General features: G+C 47.0%; 1 protein-coding gene across 1 annotated transcript in view; it reads right to left on the reverse strand.

Moving 5' to 3' along the window:
- Positions 1-8164, reverse strand: part of PTCHD1 (patched domain containing 1) — a 55653-nt gene extending 47489 nt beyond the window's left edge. Inside the window, exon 1 of the mRNA XM_045805007.2 lies at positions 7808-8164. Within this exon, the coding sequence (XP_045660963.2) occupies positions 7808-8158 (351 nt within the window). The 5' untranslated portion in view covers positions 8159-8164. The remainder of the gene's footprint in view (positions 1-7807) is intronic.
- Between the last annotated feature and the right edge of the window lie 10461 nt (positions 8165-18625).

The following is an 18625-nucleotide window of genomic DNA, read 5'->3' on the forward strand; positions in this document are numbered from 1 at the left end:
AGTGTGACCAAAATAAATCAATAGGGAAGGGAGAGCACATTTTCCATCCTATAAACCATCAACTGGCCATAATTTATTAACTACCTGCTGCACACTCCACGTTATGCTAGGTTCTGGGAGAAATTTGGGAGTATGAGACATTGTTCCTGCCCTTGAAGAGCTTATGATCTTGTTTAAGAGAAAGTATCAGGTGACAATACAGTGGATTATAAATTAATGTATAGTTATACATTAAGAAATGTGGACGTGACTGAAAGCCGGATAGACTTAAGGGAGGGAAGGAGCCCTGAATGTGGGAAGGCCTCACAAAGTAAGCATGTGAGTTGCACCCGAAGTAAGGAGTGAATGCATTTCTAGGGAGGAGAGCAACAAGAGTCCACGTGTGGGGATGGAGCTATGAGAAACAGTCCTGCGGACTTCTCTTGTATTCATGAAGGGAAGAGGGGCTAGATCTGGGCCACTCAGACCTGGGGGTTTGCCATAGAAAATCCCCAGTCCTGGTGGTGTCCTGACCCTGTTGGGAATCATCTTTACCACCATCCAGTGGCAGAAGTGAAAATGAAAATGACGGGGTTTTCAAATTCAAATAAAGGAAACTGCTCTGCTGGACCATCCTTGCCTGTAGCTTTGTGGAGATGCGGTCATGGCCATTTTGTGGAGTGAAGGGATGAACTCGGCCTAGGAATGTGAGCCCTAAGCTCCGAGATGTGTAACCTTAGATGGGGTTAGGACCCTTGGGGCAGACACTTTCAGCTCCCCCTCCCCTGCACATGCCAAGTCCTCTTACTGTAAACACCTGCAGCTCTTTGCCTGAGGCTTTCATAAAGCAAAGATGACAGTTCTGATTCTAGGGGGTACATACGGCATCTGGAATTGTCAGAGGCTTATTTAGTGCCCCCAGATGCAGCTGGATTGACTGATGGTGGCTGGAGAGTTGGGGAGTAAATATCTGGCGTCTTCACCCACAGGTGGGGTAACTTGGACATGTGTCCTACAGTGTCTTTCAGAGCTCCCCAGCCACACTGAGCCCTGGGTGCCTGCCCCCTACTCCCTGTTTCATGTCCCCACTTTCTTACCAGGATTTTTGAATATCAACTCCCAAGGTATCTGCTTGCATTGAAATTCTCATCTCGACTGTACTTGGAACCCACAAGTTAAACTTAAAGTGGAAGACCTAACAATGGGGATCTTTCAAAATACCAGAAACCATATTCTCAAGAGGGCTTCTTAGAGAGCAAGAAGATAAAAATAGCTTCCCTCTTCCCTCATTGCCTCCTTTTATTCAAAATATAAATTCTGAATTTGAAGGCACAACATATTATTCAGGGCTTCCCGTATGAAATAACAACTGGTGTTGATTCCCCCCCCACTTTTTTTGTCTTCTAAAGGTTAGAGATTACTCACCTCCCCTGCTGGTCATTAAATCAGTCTGGCAGGAACCCTCGGAAGTTCTGTGGCCTTCCGGGCATGCGGCGGCAGCACAGGCAGTGCTGCACACCGGCCTGCTTGCTGTGATGTGCTACGAAGCGGGTGACTTCAAAGGTCTGCTTCAAGCCTATCTTGAGTATTACTTGGGGCTCACACTGAGCCCCAAAGTCAGGTACCAGATGGCGCACCTCACCAAGTCAAAGTTGATCAGACTCCCCAGCACCTTGCACCTCCCTAGCTCCTGTGCCAAGGATGCTGTGCCCGCTCAGGCAGGAAGCAAATAACTTCTTCTAGCTTCCTTCTCCTTCTCTTAGAGGAAGGAGTCACCAGTTAAATAAATGCTCAGTTGTTCTTTCTGCGAGGTCTGTAAGTCTGCTAAGTCCTGAGAGGTTCAGTTTTTGTGTTAAGTTTTTAAAATCACGCTTCTCTTACTGTAATAGAGCATCTATCAAGATACTCTGCACCATTAAGAAGGGGGACTTCCTCTCCCTCAATGGCTTTATTTTTACATTTCAGTTTAAATGAACAGTTTACCCAAATTCTCCCGCAGTGCTCATCTGCATAGGGAAGTAAGAGATTGCTCCCCAAATCTAAAGGAGACAGGCAGGGTAGGCATTCGAGGATACTACTCACACCACTGAAATGTGCTTAGAAGGCAGACAACCCTAGAATGATGTCGCACTTGGATTATTGGGGTGCACCTCCTGTGAAATGAAAGGAGGATGAATAGTGATCTATTAAGTGTCTCCTTAATTTTCCTCTAGTGCAAAAATAAAATGCAAAAGGCATTTGCCTGGCCCAGGAGATGCACAAACACTGCCCTTTCAGGCTCGTGCTCCACATTTTCTAAGAGTACCTGCCAGTCACGTAGCTCACCGAAGGGACGGGGCTGCTCCAGTGGCCACAGCACCTGTCACCACAAAAAGCACCCTGAGATGCTAAGAGCAGATTCCCATGTCAGCACCTGTGGAGATGACCTTTAAGGTGGCCTCCAAACCCAGGGTTTCTGGTCCACTGTTCCTTGGATGCAAGCTCTTTTTTCAGTTTGTGTTCCGAAGAGCCAAGCGGTTGGACCAGGCAACAAAACACTGCCTCCCACCTCCTTAGCAGGTCACTGCTCCCAGTGACCTTCCACACACTGTCGGAAGGAGCCCGGCCTAGTGGATGGCTGCTACAGATCGAGGGTCCGGCCTGCTGGCGATGGCCACTCTGACAGGTCTCACAGACAGCGGCAACTGAGCAGCTTTGCCATTCAGGCAGCTAGCCTGCACTGGGTTTCTCGGGGTCCTATACAGTGGGGTTTAGACTATAAAGGACAGAGGCATGAGGGAAAGCGAGAGAACTGCATCTTGGAGAAGATCACACTGGAGAATCTGATCTCTGCCCAACCGCCCCAAAAGGCATCTCCTCAGAGGTCATAATATTTGTCTCCAGCCAAAGTTCTGTAAGATGTGAACTTCTCTTTGGCATTTTTTCATTTTATGTAATCACTGCAGCTGGGGAAAAAAAAACCCCAACAAAGCTAGAGGAACACAGAGGAACCCCTTGAAGCAGGGTTTGGGGCCAGGTAACTCTCTGCTATGGGGCGCTGTCCTGTGCGTGCGGGATGTTTAACAGCATCCATGAACTCCACCCACCAGATGCCAGCAGCAGATCCCCGCCCCCCAAGTCGTGACAGTGAAAAACATGTCCAATGGTTGCCAACTGTCCCCTGGGGGGGGTAAAACCACCTCTCCGTGAGAACCGCTGCCTTCCATGTGACTTAACAGTGTTCACTTCAGGAAACTGCTCCAGTAAAGGGGTTTGGAAGACAGTACGGGAACTTCTCGATGTAAAGGACCAAAGAGTAAATAGTTTTAGGCTTTGAGAGCCACATGCCATCTCTGCCTCATATTCTTTGTTTTTGTTTTGTTTTGTTACAATATTTTAAAAATATAAAAACACCTTCTGAGCTCAAAAGTTGGCTGGAATTGGCCCATCCTTAGACTGTAGAGAGAGGAATGATGGCTCTTCCCGCAGTGACTACAAGTGCTGAGACAGTATTTGAAAACAACTGGGATATGGATCCCGCTACCAGGTCTTCATGACCCTGAGTGAACAGTTCTGCTGCCCTTCTTGGAAAGCCTGAATTAATTAATACCAAGTTAAATGCTGTTAATCTCGTTTTGCAACTTAGTTCTATTTAATGTATTTAAATGTAAAACGTATTTTAAAAAATAGAAACTCAATATTTGAACAAAATGAGATTCCCCCATAAGTGGAAGAATGTCTGCATAGTGAGGATATGTCCTTCCATTGGTTTGGAATAAAATATCCTAGGAGGTTCCTTCGAAGAAGAAGTTGTACAAAGGAAATGCCCCCACACAGTTTGAAAACTGAAATGTTTTAATAGGACTACAGAGGTTATCAAGGAAGGAAGAATGGTATCATGGAAAAAGAGAAGCCTAGAAACTGCAAAAATAAAAACATGTCATTTTGAAAATACATTTCAAGGTAGTTTCCATGGAGTTTTCTTTACCCATCACATAAATGTCTGAATAAACTAGGGCAGGTCCATTTGAAAAGTATTTATTGAGGGTTTACAATGTGCTAGGGACTGTGTGAGGCACTAGAGTTGAATCCACCTGGACAGTGAACAGTGCTCAAATAGGAAGTAGCTTCACCCAATCATCCAGAGATTTTTCCAGTAAAACATTTTATCTTGCTATCTTTGTGTATTGCTAATTCCAAATATCGTATGCTTTACTTTGGGCATTTAGAGTTTCTCTATGGGGATTTTCACTGACACCAGACAGAATCAGTCAAGAGAATGTGCTCACCAACCAGTTACCACTGTTAAGACAACACTGTGAGATGGGAATGAGACTTTAGTCAAATATACTTCATTTGGATTGAAAACATGTACATCGTAAGTCATTTGAGTAGTTTATCGTATGGGAGGCAGTAAATTATAGTGAAGGGTACTGGACTGGGAGTTAAAACCCTGTCCTGTCCTGTTTCTGCCCTCGTCTTCTTTCCATGGACAAGTCAGTGAATATGTAAGGAGCAGATTTCTGCTCTGTAAAATGGGATCACAGCACATTTACCTTGAGGCGTTTGCTGTATTTAAACATACTGTGTGTTTCTAACTTACAGAGTGGTATAAAGGTGATATCATTATTGTAAGGACTGGGCTAAACTGGTTCTTCATTCTACATGGATGATTCTGGGATAAATCAAGTAGTGTCTTGGTCACAGCCCAGATCAATTACCAACAAGACCTTCTTATACTTAATTTTCGGTGATCAAGAAGAAACGGATTTATAAAAGCTCATGAGGCGCTACTCTGAAATTTGCTCGGAGATGAACATCATGGATTTTCTGTTATAACATAATGATGAGCTAAATTTAATCTTCTAGTGAAACAAAGACTTTTAAAGATGTCCAGAAATTAATGCTTGATCCTTTACCAGCACCATTAGGTCCCACCCCCCCTTCACCCCAAATTACCTCTTTGCCCCACAGACTTCAGAGGAAACCATTGCCAGGGACAGTCACCCCTCTCATAGTTTGGGGTGGAAATCTATGCTGCACAGTCTGAGTATGGCAACAACGTCACCTGCACAAATTTGAGAAAGCTTCTCCAAATGAGATCAGTGTAGATTTTTTTTTCTTGGTGATACTCTCAATTGTATTTTTAAAAAAAATCAACTGGGGTTTCTACTTTTTTTGGTCATCATCCTTTCCCAGTCTATTTTTGCTCAGAAAGTAGCTGGACTAATATCCCAAGAAGGATCTCCTTCATAAAATGGGTACAACCGCGGAGCACCAGATGAGGAGTAAATGACACAGCCCTGCAAGGTACTTCCTCTGGTTTCGTAACGGGGCCTGAGAAAGCCTTCATAAAACCCTGCTTATGTTTTGTCCACTTCGTTTCAAATGTGATGCCATCAAATAGGCAGGAGCTGGATGGTGCTGTGTGCACTGTCAGCTGTCAGGGCTATCCTTGATGCCAGCAGCAAAGTATCAGAATAACACTAGTATGGGAAAAAACGGTGACTCTTTGACTCCTAACACCTTTTGTAAAGGACACATCTTCATCTCATGGAAAGAAAGACAAATGATGATAAGTGCTCGTTCCCCCACTTCACATTACCATGACTACTGGAGGTCCATTTTTCTGTCCCCCAGCTCCGAACCATCCAGATATAAGAGTTAAATGTAGAAAGGAAAAAATGGATATATAAAATTGAGGCAATTCCCTCAGTTTCCTAGGTCTGAGTTTTTATAAACCGTATGAGTTCATTTGACCAGAGAGCCATCAGCTTGAAATGGCTTCTGACCACTATTTGACTTGGTCTTGATTTTCCCCAGACACCTAGCGCATGAAGAACCATCTCGAATCTGAAAACAATTTACTGACAAGACCGCTGTCCTTTAAAGTTGCCCTTTAGCCATGGAGGCAAAGACAGCCTTCCTCTCTCTTTAGTCCCAACTTTCTCTGATAATACGGTTTTGTGTCCTGAACAGATCAAAATCAAATAGGAGAGAAACAATACTGTTGAAAAGAGGTCTGATGTGCCTGTTGATGTCTCATTAACCTTGAGAGTGAATGTAACTGGTGACTGCCCGTCACAGTGGCGTGACGGTTTGTTAGGGGGGAAAAAAGCCAGTGGAAACATCACTTCGGAAAAAAAAAATACAAAGAGAAACATCATTTAGTAGATCATCTATCAAAACATGGGGGCAGCTTTCCAGCTGTCAGGACTGGCTAAATTTATAGTTTCCTTAAGCCTGTGATGAAACTACTACGCGTTTTCTTGGGGAAGCATTTGGGGCAGTATTTTTCTGTGTGTCAGAATATGTTCACTGAAGTATTGGGACAAAAAAAAAAAACTCACTTCAATGTTGGAAGCATAATCATGAGAAAAGCAAATATTTCCAAACCACTGTTACTAAGGTTCTTCGATGATGTGTGTGCCATTTAAAATATCACAAGCCACCCAACGTGGGAAGGTCCTAATTCCACTGAGTCCCTAGTCGGATTCCCCTCATTACTAACTGCCGATACACACCAACAGAGAGAGGTAGGGAAATAACATGAAAATTAGCTGGTCTCCAGGGATATAGAGGGTTACCTGTAGAGGGAAAGAGGAGAGAGTTCCCCAGGTTCACTGGCTGACTCCCCGTGGCGTAAGTGGACTAGAAATCTAACCGGCTCTAATCCCAGATCTGAACGGAGACCCTCACAAAACCAGCTCTTTTTGTGCCTCTGCCCCAGGGCTCCAGCTGGGATTGGTTGCCCTCCACAGAGGGGCACCTTAAGTAAACAAGCCCCACAATTCCCACCAGGGACTTGGATGGAACATTCTCACCTATTTTTCCTTTTCTTTCTGAAGGTCTCCACTTTTCCATCTCTAGTCCTCACTCCTCTGCTTTTCTTAGGAACTTCCTGAAAGTTATCACCATTTACCTCACTTTTCACATCAAATTTCCACCTCGGACTGACGGCACAACCTGTTTCCACGAGTGTCACCCTCTAACCAGCTGCTTGATTTCCTGTGCTCTCCTTAGGGCCACACAGCCTGGCTTCTGTCCTCACCCTTCTGGCTCTGCCCCTCACCCTCACGCCCAAATGCACCCAAACAAAAGTGGATCAATCGAATCCCTGTTTTCCCAAAGAAGTTTTTGCATTTCGGAAGAGGGGAGCTACTGTGCAAGACAAAATAACTGCGAATGGCAGACATCATTTCCTACCCCGTAGACAGAGATGGCCACCTCGCTCTGGGAAGAGGGCAGCGGGGCAGCCCCGCGTCCTCGCCAGGGACCACACTTCTTTCTGGGTGGGTAGGAGGCATTTTCCTCACCATCCCGCCTCACATTCCTTTGCCTCCTCCCGGTCCCTCCGAGCAGCATTTCTGAAATCACTCCAAAGGTCAGAGAAGGGGAGTAAAGAATGGGGACAGGCGAGAGGGGTCTCTGAACCCCCCCCCCAAGCGTGATATTTTGTTTTCAAGTACCAGGACTTTCTAGAATGTCTTCTCTTGTTCTGCTCTTTCTTGGCCCAGTTACCCCCAAGCCTCCCCACCCCCAAGACCACTGCGACCAAAACAAGCGCACCGACCATAGCACCGAGGCTGCCGCCGCCCCAACTGTTGCAGCAGCTGCCTGGGTGGCGGCGACAGCGGCGAGGGCAGGGCCGGGCCCGGACCCGGACGCTCCCCGCCCAGGAGGCTAGGAGGCTCCGGACGGCCTCCGAGGGGCGCGCGGTGCAGGGGAGCCCCTGCGGCAGCCGCCTGGGATGGGAGAGGCGGCGCTCTCAGACCGGACCCCCGCGCAGAGCCAGCCCAGCCGCGGCAGCGGCGCCAGCGGAGGCTGCCCGCGCCCGCCCCCCTCTCACCTTTAAGATCAGGTCGGTGTGATGCTGGTCCAGCATGTTGGCTTTCTGGAAGGAGGTGACGATGACCCGGCCGTAGCGCCCGGGGGTCTGCAGGTCCGAGTAGAGTCGGTGCTTGGAGCGGTTGACCGGGAAGAGGCTGTTGACGAGGTTGCGCTCAATCTTGGCGAGGCTGTGCTGGGGCGCCAGCAGGTGCTCCACGCTCTCCTCGACCTGGTAGCGGCTGAAGCTGGCGCCGAGCAGGATGGAGATGAGCACGGGCGCCGAGGCGAAGAAGACCGGGTGACTGGCAATGAAGTGGCCGAGCCGGGAGAAACACGTCCTCAAGCCCCTGTGCAGAACCTGCCGCAGCATCCTAGAGCAGAGCGGGCGCGGGAGGAGGGCGAGGCGCACGCTCGGCGCGGGCTCGGGCGGCGGCGGCGGCGGCGGCGGCGGTGGCGCCCGCGGCGGCGGCGACGGCGGCGGCGGCGGCGGCGGAGGCGAGACCCGGAGCTCTCCCGGAGCCGCGGCACCACCATCGGGGAGTCCCGCGCCGCGCCTCGGGAGGGTCCCCTCGGGCCGGAGACACGCCCTCCTGCCCGCGGCCGCGCCGGCCCAGAGAGCCCCCCAGCCTGGCGGCCTCCGCGCCGCCCCCACCCCGCCCTACCCCGTGCGCCCTCCCCACCCCCCGCCGCCTCCCAGCCCGAGGGGCTCCGCGCGGCGGGGCCGCGTCCCGGCTCAGCGCGGGGGGGGGCCCGGAGCAGCCCCCGCGGCGCGTCATGACCCCACTCACCCGACCCCCAAGGCCAACGACGGGGTGGCGCGGGGAGCGGCGGCGGCGCTATCTCGGGGAGACTCTGCGCGCCAGCCTAGGAACACGAGGACGGAGAATTCCAGGCTACACCCAGTCCCCTCCCCTCCCCGCGCTCCCCTCCCCCGGCCCGGCCCGCCTCGCACGCCCTCCCCTCCCCTGTCCTCCTCCGGGGAGACCCAGAGATGAATAAAGAAATGGCCCCGATTTTCCAAACAAAAAGTAAAGAGTTCTCCCGGGGCGCGTCGGGTGGACCCGCTCAGAGCCAAGTACCCCCAGAGGCGGAAAGGAGGAGGCTGAAGACTGCGTGCGCCCCGGCTCTCGCCAGGCTCAGGTGGTGGCGCGCACTGGCTGGTGCGGAGAGGGGGTGGGGAGCGAAGACGCTCGAACGTGGAAATCACGCCTCCTCTCAAGTAAGAGCCATTTAAATTATCCCCAACACTGCAGCTGCCGCGGGACCACGGGGTCCGAGTGTGCGTCTGGGGCACGTCCCCCCAAAAGGCGTCTGTGGAGAATCTTTCTTCTCTTCCCTTATTTAGGGTCGCTCCAGAGTGTATTGGGGTTGGGCAGTTCTGCTGCGCGCCCCTCAACCTGCGCGCCCACCCCGTCCCCCATAGCAAAAGTGCTGGTACTGGTGGTCAGTCGGTGGAGCTCCCGTACTCCTGGCTCTCCGCCCTGCCTCCTCCTCCTCCCTCTGTCGTCACAGGCGGGTCTGGGGGACCTGGTGCGGCGGGGCTGGAGCGGGCGCCCCAGCGGGCGGGCGTAGAGTGTTTGTGAACCGGGAATCCGTAGCGTTACTCCCCTGCTCTCCCAACAACCCGCCTTCTCATTCTCAAAGACGCAAGTGTGGGAGTGGGGGACACCTTATCTCAGACCTGGAGAGATACTGGTCTCCGAGCATGCCGAGCCGCAGGGGGCGCGGGGGAGCCCGGGGGGCGCCGACGTCTCGGCAAAGTTGGGCGTGTGCGTGTGCGCGCCAGCCTTGAGCTACCGGGCAGCCACTGTGGTTCCCCTCGCACTCCCCCTCCAGAGAATTTCCCGAGAAGGCGGGCGCCGGCTTCGGGCCCGGGATAGACCTGCGGCGGCGGCGGGAACGGCCACGCACAGGTACAATTTAGCGCGTTTCGTTGTGCGCTCTAAGCCCCGGGTCCATCCATTGCAACTTAAACCGAGCCGGATCTCGGAGTCTGGGCCACTGAGGCGCTCGGTCTGGCTAAGGGGGTGGGGACCGGTGCGCGGTGAGGGGTCCCAAGGTTTTGCGCTCCGAGCGCTCGGTTTTTCCGTTCCACGCCTCCTGTCGCTCCTGCTTGGCCTCCCAGTACCAAGGATCAAAGGAGAGGCGGCGGGGACTGGAGGCGCGGTCCCTGGAGTGTAGTCCGCACGAGAGAGCTTGGACAAGCATACTGAAGCTGAAGGAAGGCGGAATAGGGAGAGGAAGAAGAGAACGGGGAGGAGGAGGAGACGGAAGAGGAGAGGGAGAGAGAAATGGGTGGGAGAACGCGATTCAGGGAGGTATTCCCCATTCCAGACTCCCCAATGCCAAGCAGCCCTTCACTTCTCAAACTGAACTTGGGAACTTGCACGTTAGAAACAGGAAGTCTTGGGCTGGGAAATCCTCCTTTTTTGGTTTCTCTCCTCCCTTCCCCCACACCAGACCCTCCTTCCTACATTCCCTCAGCAGCACCTGCATGCTGCGCTGCCTACCCCGGGGGCGCACCCGCTCTGCTCTGCCTGCTCCCTAGGTCCTTCTACCCATCCGTACTCTAGTCCACTTTCTCTGCTCACCCTCGCTATTCCTCACACCGATCTCTGTTTCCAAAGGCTCCCTCTGGGAGCCTAGGTTCAAACAGCAGCTTCCAGCCAGCACCTCCCCCACCCCCACCCCAGTATCGTCGTCCCCGGGAGGGACACGTTGGGAGCGGCTAGAAATTCCCCTGCAACACTCCACTTGTGCCCTTCCCCCACCATCGTAATTTATGCTCGAAGAGACGCCGCTGCTCTGCAGCGCTTTGCTGATTCACGATGATCGCGGAGGGAAAAGCCTCTTTGACTTGTGCCCCTGCAACTGGCGAGGCAAGCGCAAGTGGCTGCGAGGGCACACGCTTTGGGATACCACCCACCACTGCGCAGCCGAGGTGCTAAATGGCTGGGTGGATGCCCTGCCTGGCTCTCGGCCGGGGCAGAAAGAAAGGCGAAAGGGCGGGGGTGGGGGGTGGGGGGTGCGGTGGCAGTGGGAAATACTGCGAGCCCAGTTCTTTGCCGCTGAGCTGGCGGCAGCTGGTGGGTGGGCACCTCTCAGGAGGCCTCAAGTCGGTCTTTGCACGGGGAGCGACAGAGATGTTTCATGTGCCCTGATGCCGGCGCAGCAACAAAAGTAAGAGAAGGGAAACCTACCGACAGGTCTCCTTGGGAGCCTTCAACATTTTGGCGAAGCTCTTTTCATTCTTAAGTCTTTGTCCCTCCAAATGGTTCCCTACTAACCTTGGTTCACTCTCGTCCCTAGAATTTCCAGCTTTTTAATGTGAGCCCTCACGCCGGCTGAAGAGTAGGCATCCCCTTTCTGAGCGCCTGGGCTGAATCTTAGAGCGGGAGAAACCCGGTGTTGCTCAGCCAGCCCCGGTGGGAGTGTTGTCCTTCCACACGGAAAGGCCTTTCTTTTGAGACCCACGCATTTGCTTCTAGTCCTTCCAACTCTGTTCCTAATCGTCTTGATGTATTTGTGGGGCAACTTCCATCCTGCCGGCTTTAATTCAGGCACTGAACGTCCTCAGAGTGGATCTTGCTGCCACTTCTTACTGTGGGAAATTCAGTTAGTATTACCTAAATTGAGTTGGAGCAAGAGGGTGGGGGGCGTTGCCTCTTCCCGATTTGATTTTTCTTCTCTTGATTCAGACGTTCAGGGGAGCGTTGCCACCACCAAAGACCTGGGTTTGCATTTGGGACAATGACCTTGGGAATAGAGCTTCCATCAGTACATTCGTAAATTATTCCTTTTTCTGATTAAAAATTAATACATTTTAGTTGTAGAAAGTTTAGAAAATAAGAACTAGAAAAAGAAGGAAACAAAACAACTCCGTAGCCCTGTTACTCGCACCACCTTTCAATGGTAGCCTCTGTTGATAATTTACTGTACACATAGACAATATAATGCAGAGGTTCAGGCTGCTGGTTCCATAGCCACTAAGTTGAATCCATGCTCCACTACTTACTATGATAGGTTGGGTGAGTGACTTCACCTCCTTATGCCATACTTTCCTGTTCTGGAAAATGGGAATAATTAATAGTACCTATCTCATAGAGTCGCCGTGGGAAGTAAGTTGGTTAAAAGATGTAAGGCACTTAAAATAAGTGACTGGAATATCACAAACACCTAGTTGATATCTGTCATAATTCTAGTCTTTCTTGAATATATGTGTGTGGAAATGAAAACCAGCCCCTGCCACCCAGAAGCTGGCCAGGTATTATCATTTGGGACTTGGTGTTGCTAGGAGCTGCCCTGGTACTCACAACTAAGCTTCGGTGTTCTCCTTTTGAATAAAAACTATTCTCCAGAACAGTAATGTCAGATAAGGTCATTTGGTAACTGTGATGGATCCAGACAGAATTAGGACCACTCCATAATCATGTCTGAACACGATGAAGCATGAACGTTGTGCAAATCCCAAAAATGACCAAACAAGTCCCTATCATGACTATTAGGAGTGATTACTGTGTTATTTTTAAACAAATTTGAGCTTTAGCTTTGGTCTAGTCTTCTCTTCTAGGTAAAGATTTGTTAAAACACCCAATCATAAAAGTACCCCTGCTTCCTGACGGCATCCAATCCATAGCAGGCCCCACTGCCTTAAACTTTCCCCCAAATTACTTAACGCAAACCCAGACCCTTCTTATTGAGATGCCCCTGGTGCATGTTCTCCTTCACTGCAATGAAAAATAAACCCAGCTCATTCAACTACTGGTATGTTCCTGGTGGTCTTTGGCAGGAGGGTTTAGGCAATGTATATGAAATGTTTATACACTCTTTCTGAAATTGAAATCATAGTAAACATTCTGTTTGGTAAACATTTTTTCCCATTAAATAGATTGTAAGCTTTTTCTCATGTTGATTAATATTGCTATAAAACATTTTAATAGCTGTATAGAATTACATCAAATGGCTAAGACTGGACTTATTTAACTTCTGTTGTGGGATATTTAGGGTTTTTTCTTTTTTTTTTAATTTACTGTTGGGGTGCCTGAGTGGCTCAGTTGGTTAAGCGTCTGACTCTTGATTTTGGCTCAGGTCATGATCTCAGGGTTGTGAGGTCTAGCCCCAAATGTGGGCTGTGTGCTGGGTGAGGAAACTGCCTAAGATTCTCTCTCTCCCTCTGCCCCTCAGCCCCTCTAAAAACGAACAAATAAATAAATTTTTACTGTTATAAATAACACTGAGATGAACATCCTTTACATAAATCTCTGACTACATCTCTATTTTCTTAGGGCCAAATATCCACCACTACTTTTTAAGTAGACTGCTCCTTACAGATGACTTTCTAATTGTTGTTAAATAGGAAGGCACAAGGGCATTACTTCACAGGAATTAAATTTCTTGAAAAAATTAATGAAGTATTCTCACTTGGGAGGGGATTCTTATCATCTGTTACATTTGGAGTAAGTCTCTTGGCTCAGTCTTGCTCAGAGATGCCAGAGGGATTAATCATGGTGTGGAGGAAGTGTGGACTCAAAAGTAAAGCGTATTTGTTTTGATAAGGTTAGAAACAGGGGTCTACTCTTGTGTAACAAGTGTGTCACTCACTAGCTTTCAATAATCACGCCACCATTTTCTGCCAGAGAAACAACAAAATATTTTCATAAGTATTTGTTAAATCTAAACAGTTCGATGTCAACCATGAAATCGCTATGCATAGCAGGATCATGCAAAGGATATTTGGGCAGCTGCAATTTAGGGTGGCACTTAGGATAGTGTGCTTATCGCTCTTTTATACTGTTCCAATCTCAATAACACTCATATTTTTTAAGTGTTGGGTGTTTCTGCCATCCTAAAGGAAAGTGTGCTAATTGGATATCTGTGTTTTTCAGGGTATTCTGCCAACTCAGTCAATATCATCATGAGTCTTTTAAAAAAGTGATCTATCATGACATAAGGAAAAAAGTTGTGCAGAATCATTTCCCTGAATAAACATAGGACTCAGGGCTCAGAGAGGGATATTTCATGCACTGATTCAGGGAGAGACATTTTTGGGTTTTTTGTTTTGTTTTGTTTTTGTTTTTTGTAAATGGGATTTAAAATTTTCCTTCCTTCCTTCCTTCCTTCCTTCCTTCCTTCCTTCCTTCCTTCCTTCCTTCCTCTTTCTTTTCTTTTCTTTCTTTCTTTCTTTCTTTCTTTCTTTCTTTCTTTCTTTCTCTTTCTTATTTATTTATTTAAATTTTAGGAAGTTAAAATACAGTGCAATATTGGTTTCAGGAGTAGAACTCAGTGACTCATGACTTACATACAACATCCAGTGCTCATCACAATAAGTGCCCTCCTTAATATCCATCACCCATCTAGCCATCCCCTACACACCTTCCCTCTAGTAACCCTCAGTTTGTTCTCTATCATTAAGAGTATCTTATGGCTTGTTTCCCTCTCAGGAAGAGACATTTTGGAACACACTGGCTGGGTGTCTGTACTTACCCAGGTCCAAATCTGTGCTTTACTTTTTTCTCCTACTATAAAGCATGGCCTTACCCTCTCTTCACTTTCCAAAATCTTTCCATACTTCAAGGTTCTCTTAAAATCCTAGATCACATATCTAGTAAGCTCACATCTCTAGTAGGCAACTGACACTGATTAATTTAACTCAACTAAATAATTTTATTCCAATTAGCAGTAAGTTTCTAGTGTAGTCAACAACTAGGAGAAATAGAACAAGGGATTCCCTGCTCTCAAGGAATTTTTAGTTTAATAGGGTTGGATACATCTACCGAGGATTAAAATATGAACTTGAGTAAGGGAAATTGCCAGAGGAGAGGTCACAGCAATGGTGTGGAGTCTCAAGGCATAGATGATATCTGGTTAGTCTCTAGTTTTAGAATGCCTTTAGTCTAGAATTAGCATCTTGCTGATTTGAGTGTCTTTGTTATCTAATGTTATAGATATCTATATGTTAATGATATTATGTGTCATTTTTAAAGAAGATTTTATTTATTTATTTGACAGAGAGAGACAGCAAGAGAGGGAACACAAGCAGGGGAAGTGGGAGAGGGAGAAGCAGGCTTCCCACCGAGCAGGGAGCCTGATGCGGTGCTCGATCCCAGGACCCTGGGATCATGACCTGAGCAGAAGGCAGATGCTTAATGACTGAGCCACCCAGGCGCCCCTATGTGTCATTTTTTTTTTTATAACTTTTGATCACTTGGCTGAGCTGCTAGAGGACCCCTTCTCTCTTTCCTTGGGATCATCCTAAAGTTTTGGTAAGTCCTGAGTAATGCCACTTTCTTGATATCAAACTAAGTGCAACTCAGGTTTTTTCATTAAGTTAAATTAGCTTTCCATCCACCACACCTAAATGAGGAGAGTTTAGGTACATTTTTCACTTTCAGCACCAGGGACAGATCCATTTAAACCTAGGTACTCCTCCCCCTTCCAGCCCCCATCACTTCTTTTTTTTTTTTTAAACTTTTAATGGTCAGTTTTATTTTTTTTTAATGATTTTTTATTATATTATGTTAGTCACCATACAATACATTCCCGGTTTCCGATGTAAAGTTCGATGCTTCATTAGTTGTGTATAACACCCTGTGCACCATGCAATACGTGCCCTCCTTACTATCCATCACTGGTCTATCCCATTCCCCCACCCCCCTCCCCTCTGAGGCCCTCAGTTTGTTTCTCAGAGTCCATAGTCTCTCATGTTTCATTCCCCCTTCTGATTACCCCCCTTTCTTCCCCTACCGATCATCCTAGTTCTTATGTTCCATAGATACCAGCCCCCAGCCCCCATCACTTCTAAACTGTTTTTAGAGAAAAATTAGAGCTAAAGAGATTCTTTAGAATAATGTAAAACAGGGGGTTGATAATTTTTTTCTAAGCCAGGCCAATTACAATGGAAATATATTTAAATTGGTGGAACACTAAATCCAATAGAATCATATTTAAAATTGTGCCCAATACTTTTATTACTTCGTGATGTGTTTGTATGGGGAGGGGGACATTTAAAGGAATACATTAGAACTGACTCTAAAAAATAATCTCTTGAATTTTAGGAGTAACTGTGCAGAAACTTACAGAAAGACCAGAACATGGGGGAAAGTACATTTTAATACATTTTATGTGCTAAGTTTAGCCCTAGGCACTTTCCCATATCTTACCTTTGTAATTTGCAAAATTACCATGGGCTATTAAGAATTGTCAAACCCATTTTAAAGAGAGAGGAGACTGAGGATTAAGGACATAAAATATCTTGTGCAGGGTTACCCTGCAATGGAAGTATAAATAGAATCTAGGCCTATCTGGTATCAAAATCTATGTTTTTCTGTTCACGCATTCTTCTCAGCACAATTGACTTAATTCCTTTTCTAAAATGCCTTGACTGAGTATCATAATACGTCAAAAACATCTTAATCAGATAACATAATATGCTACGAATATTATAAACAATTTAATTCTATTTCAGTATTTGCTGTTCATACAATAGTGTTGTAAAGTGGCAGTTTTGTGACCTCCTATCCATTAATCAGTTTTTCAGTGTTTGGATTCATTTCTGATGTTGGTATTCCTCAAAGGAGTTCTGTGGACCAACAAAAATATTGTTATGGAACCCAAAGTGTTTGCTGATCTAATCCAACCCACTCTTTTTGCAGATGGTAAAACTTCTGCAGTTCTTGTCTGGATTTTTCTACTAAGAAAAATCCCTCAAAATGTTAAAATGGAAAACTGTCAAGTGGTTTGAAAATACATAATGAAAAAAGCAACCAAATAGACTGACCTTATGTCCGTTGAAATTCTTCCATTTTTTAGTGGTTCACCAACAGTCATTATACTGCAGAGGGAAAAAAATCTTTAATTCCTTTCCTTTACGTTACTGTGTAAAGTGAATAGAGACCATTACAATCACCAGATCCATTGTCTTATGTTTGAACATAGGGGACATAAAAAAGCAGGGGGTTTCCTGATACAACTCTTAGCTTCAGGGCAGTCTTTCTTTGATGTTTATAGATTTAATCCCTTTAAAAATTGTACTCCAGAGCATAACCTAAGAACAAAGCACTTCATCCCTTCTGTTATTAGACCTGTGTACTTCTTGCTTTGACTTTTAAAAATGACAGAGCTACAAGGTATTCTGTTCCCCATGGCTGATCACTTCCTTCCAGTGAATGGCATTATGTTGGTGAATTAATTAATAGTAAAATCTGATTTACATATTCACAAATACTAGAATTGTAGAAAAATTGTATCGGGAGGCAGATCCTTGGAGAGGCTAAGTGAGAGGAGAAAAAAAATCAAAGGTTCCTTTTTCAGATATAGCATAGGACTTGGCATTTCTAGGCCTGCTTTGCTTCCACCTTCAGGCATCTTCTGAATATTGTAAAGCAGATTATTCTAGATACGGAAAAGTCTGTCCTACCCTGGGTTGAAAGATTTAGCCTCGGGTGAATGCCATTACCTCATGTAGTGTGCCAAGGAGCAGAAACGAAGTAGTTTGGCTACTGGCCTAGCCATCAGCAAATATGCTCCTTCATCTAGCTCTGTCTCATCACTGTATTTTAGCTTTCTGTCCATAAAATCAGAATGATAAAGATGATGATGTTATCTCCCTGGTAAGATTTTCAGGTGTAAAATACGATAATGAATGTAAAGTGCTTTGAAACAACCTCACACATTATTGGGCTATGTAGAAGGTCCAAGGCACTTTGCTAAATGTGGAGCATGTAGGCATGTAAAGGCCTTGCCTTTGAAGAGTCCACAGTGTAGTGGACTGAGGCCAAAAAATGAAACCACAAAATTGCGGAGTGTGGCAAGGACATTGGTGCTATGGGACCAGTGAGAACGTTCCCCTAATCCAACCTGAAAAGTAGAGGTAGGGTTTGGAAAAGCTTTGGAAAGCATGCACAGAGATGCTGTCTGGTGCTCCATCCTCACCCTCTTGGCTTAGAAGTTCACTCTGATGGTTCCTATATACACTAACGGCTTCCTGCCTTTCTCTGTTTGAGATGTTCTTTGGCTATGGGGTAGGACAGAAGTGCCAGTGGACTAACACCCCTGGGAGTGACTCTCAATTAACGAGGAGCGGGAAAATAATACCCAAACTTCTTCACCTCTCTGTGGGACAACTCAGGGATGTGTTTCATGCAGGCTGTCAAAGACTTCCCAGCAGAGTGGACTACCCTAGTTGCCCACAGCAGTAACCCACTCTTAAACACACCCTTTGTTGGCTTTTCTCTCCTCTCCACCCCCCATCTCTATGCCCTCACTCTGCTTTCTGAGAATCCCTTCCTACATAAACCACTTGCATGCACACCTTTGTTTCAAGATCTGTTTTTGAGGGAGCCCAATCAAAAACAAGAGATGACATCCAAATGGAGTCTCAAAGGTTAGTAGTTAGTCTAGCCTAGTGAATTTAATGGTGTGTAAATTATGCATCAGTACAGCTGTTTGAAGAAGAAGAGAATTAGCTAACCCCCCATGGAGGGAAAGAATATTCAAGGCTACTTGGAGTATTCAAGGCAGAGGAAATATCATTTGAAATTCTAAGGATGGGATAGATAGGGAGCTTAGCTTGTTTTGGGAACTACATATAGTTCAGGATAGATAGGCAGTAGTTGGGAAAAGTAGACAGGAACTGGGTTAAAAAGGGACTTACAAGCCTAGATAAGGAGCTGGGTGTTCATTCTGAAGGTGATGGGAAGCCATTTCAGGGCTTTGAATCAGGGGAGTTTATGGCCAGGCTTATGTTCTATAAAGTTACTCCGGTGGCCACATGGAAGGTGGATAAAGGAAAGGCAAGATTAGAGACAAAGAGACCAATTAGGAAGTCATGATAATAATT

This window comes from Ursus americanus, chromosome X (assembly GCF_024610735.1).
Source record: "Ursus americanus isolate L20-20 chromosome X, mUrsAme1.1.p, whole genome shotgun sequence".
Lineage (NCBI taxonomy): Eukaryota > Metazoa > Chordata > Mammalia > Carnivora > Ursidae > Ursus > Ursus americanus.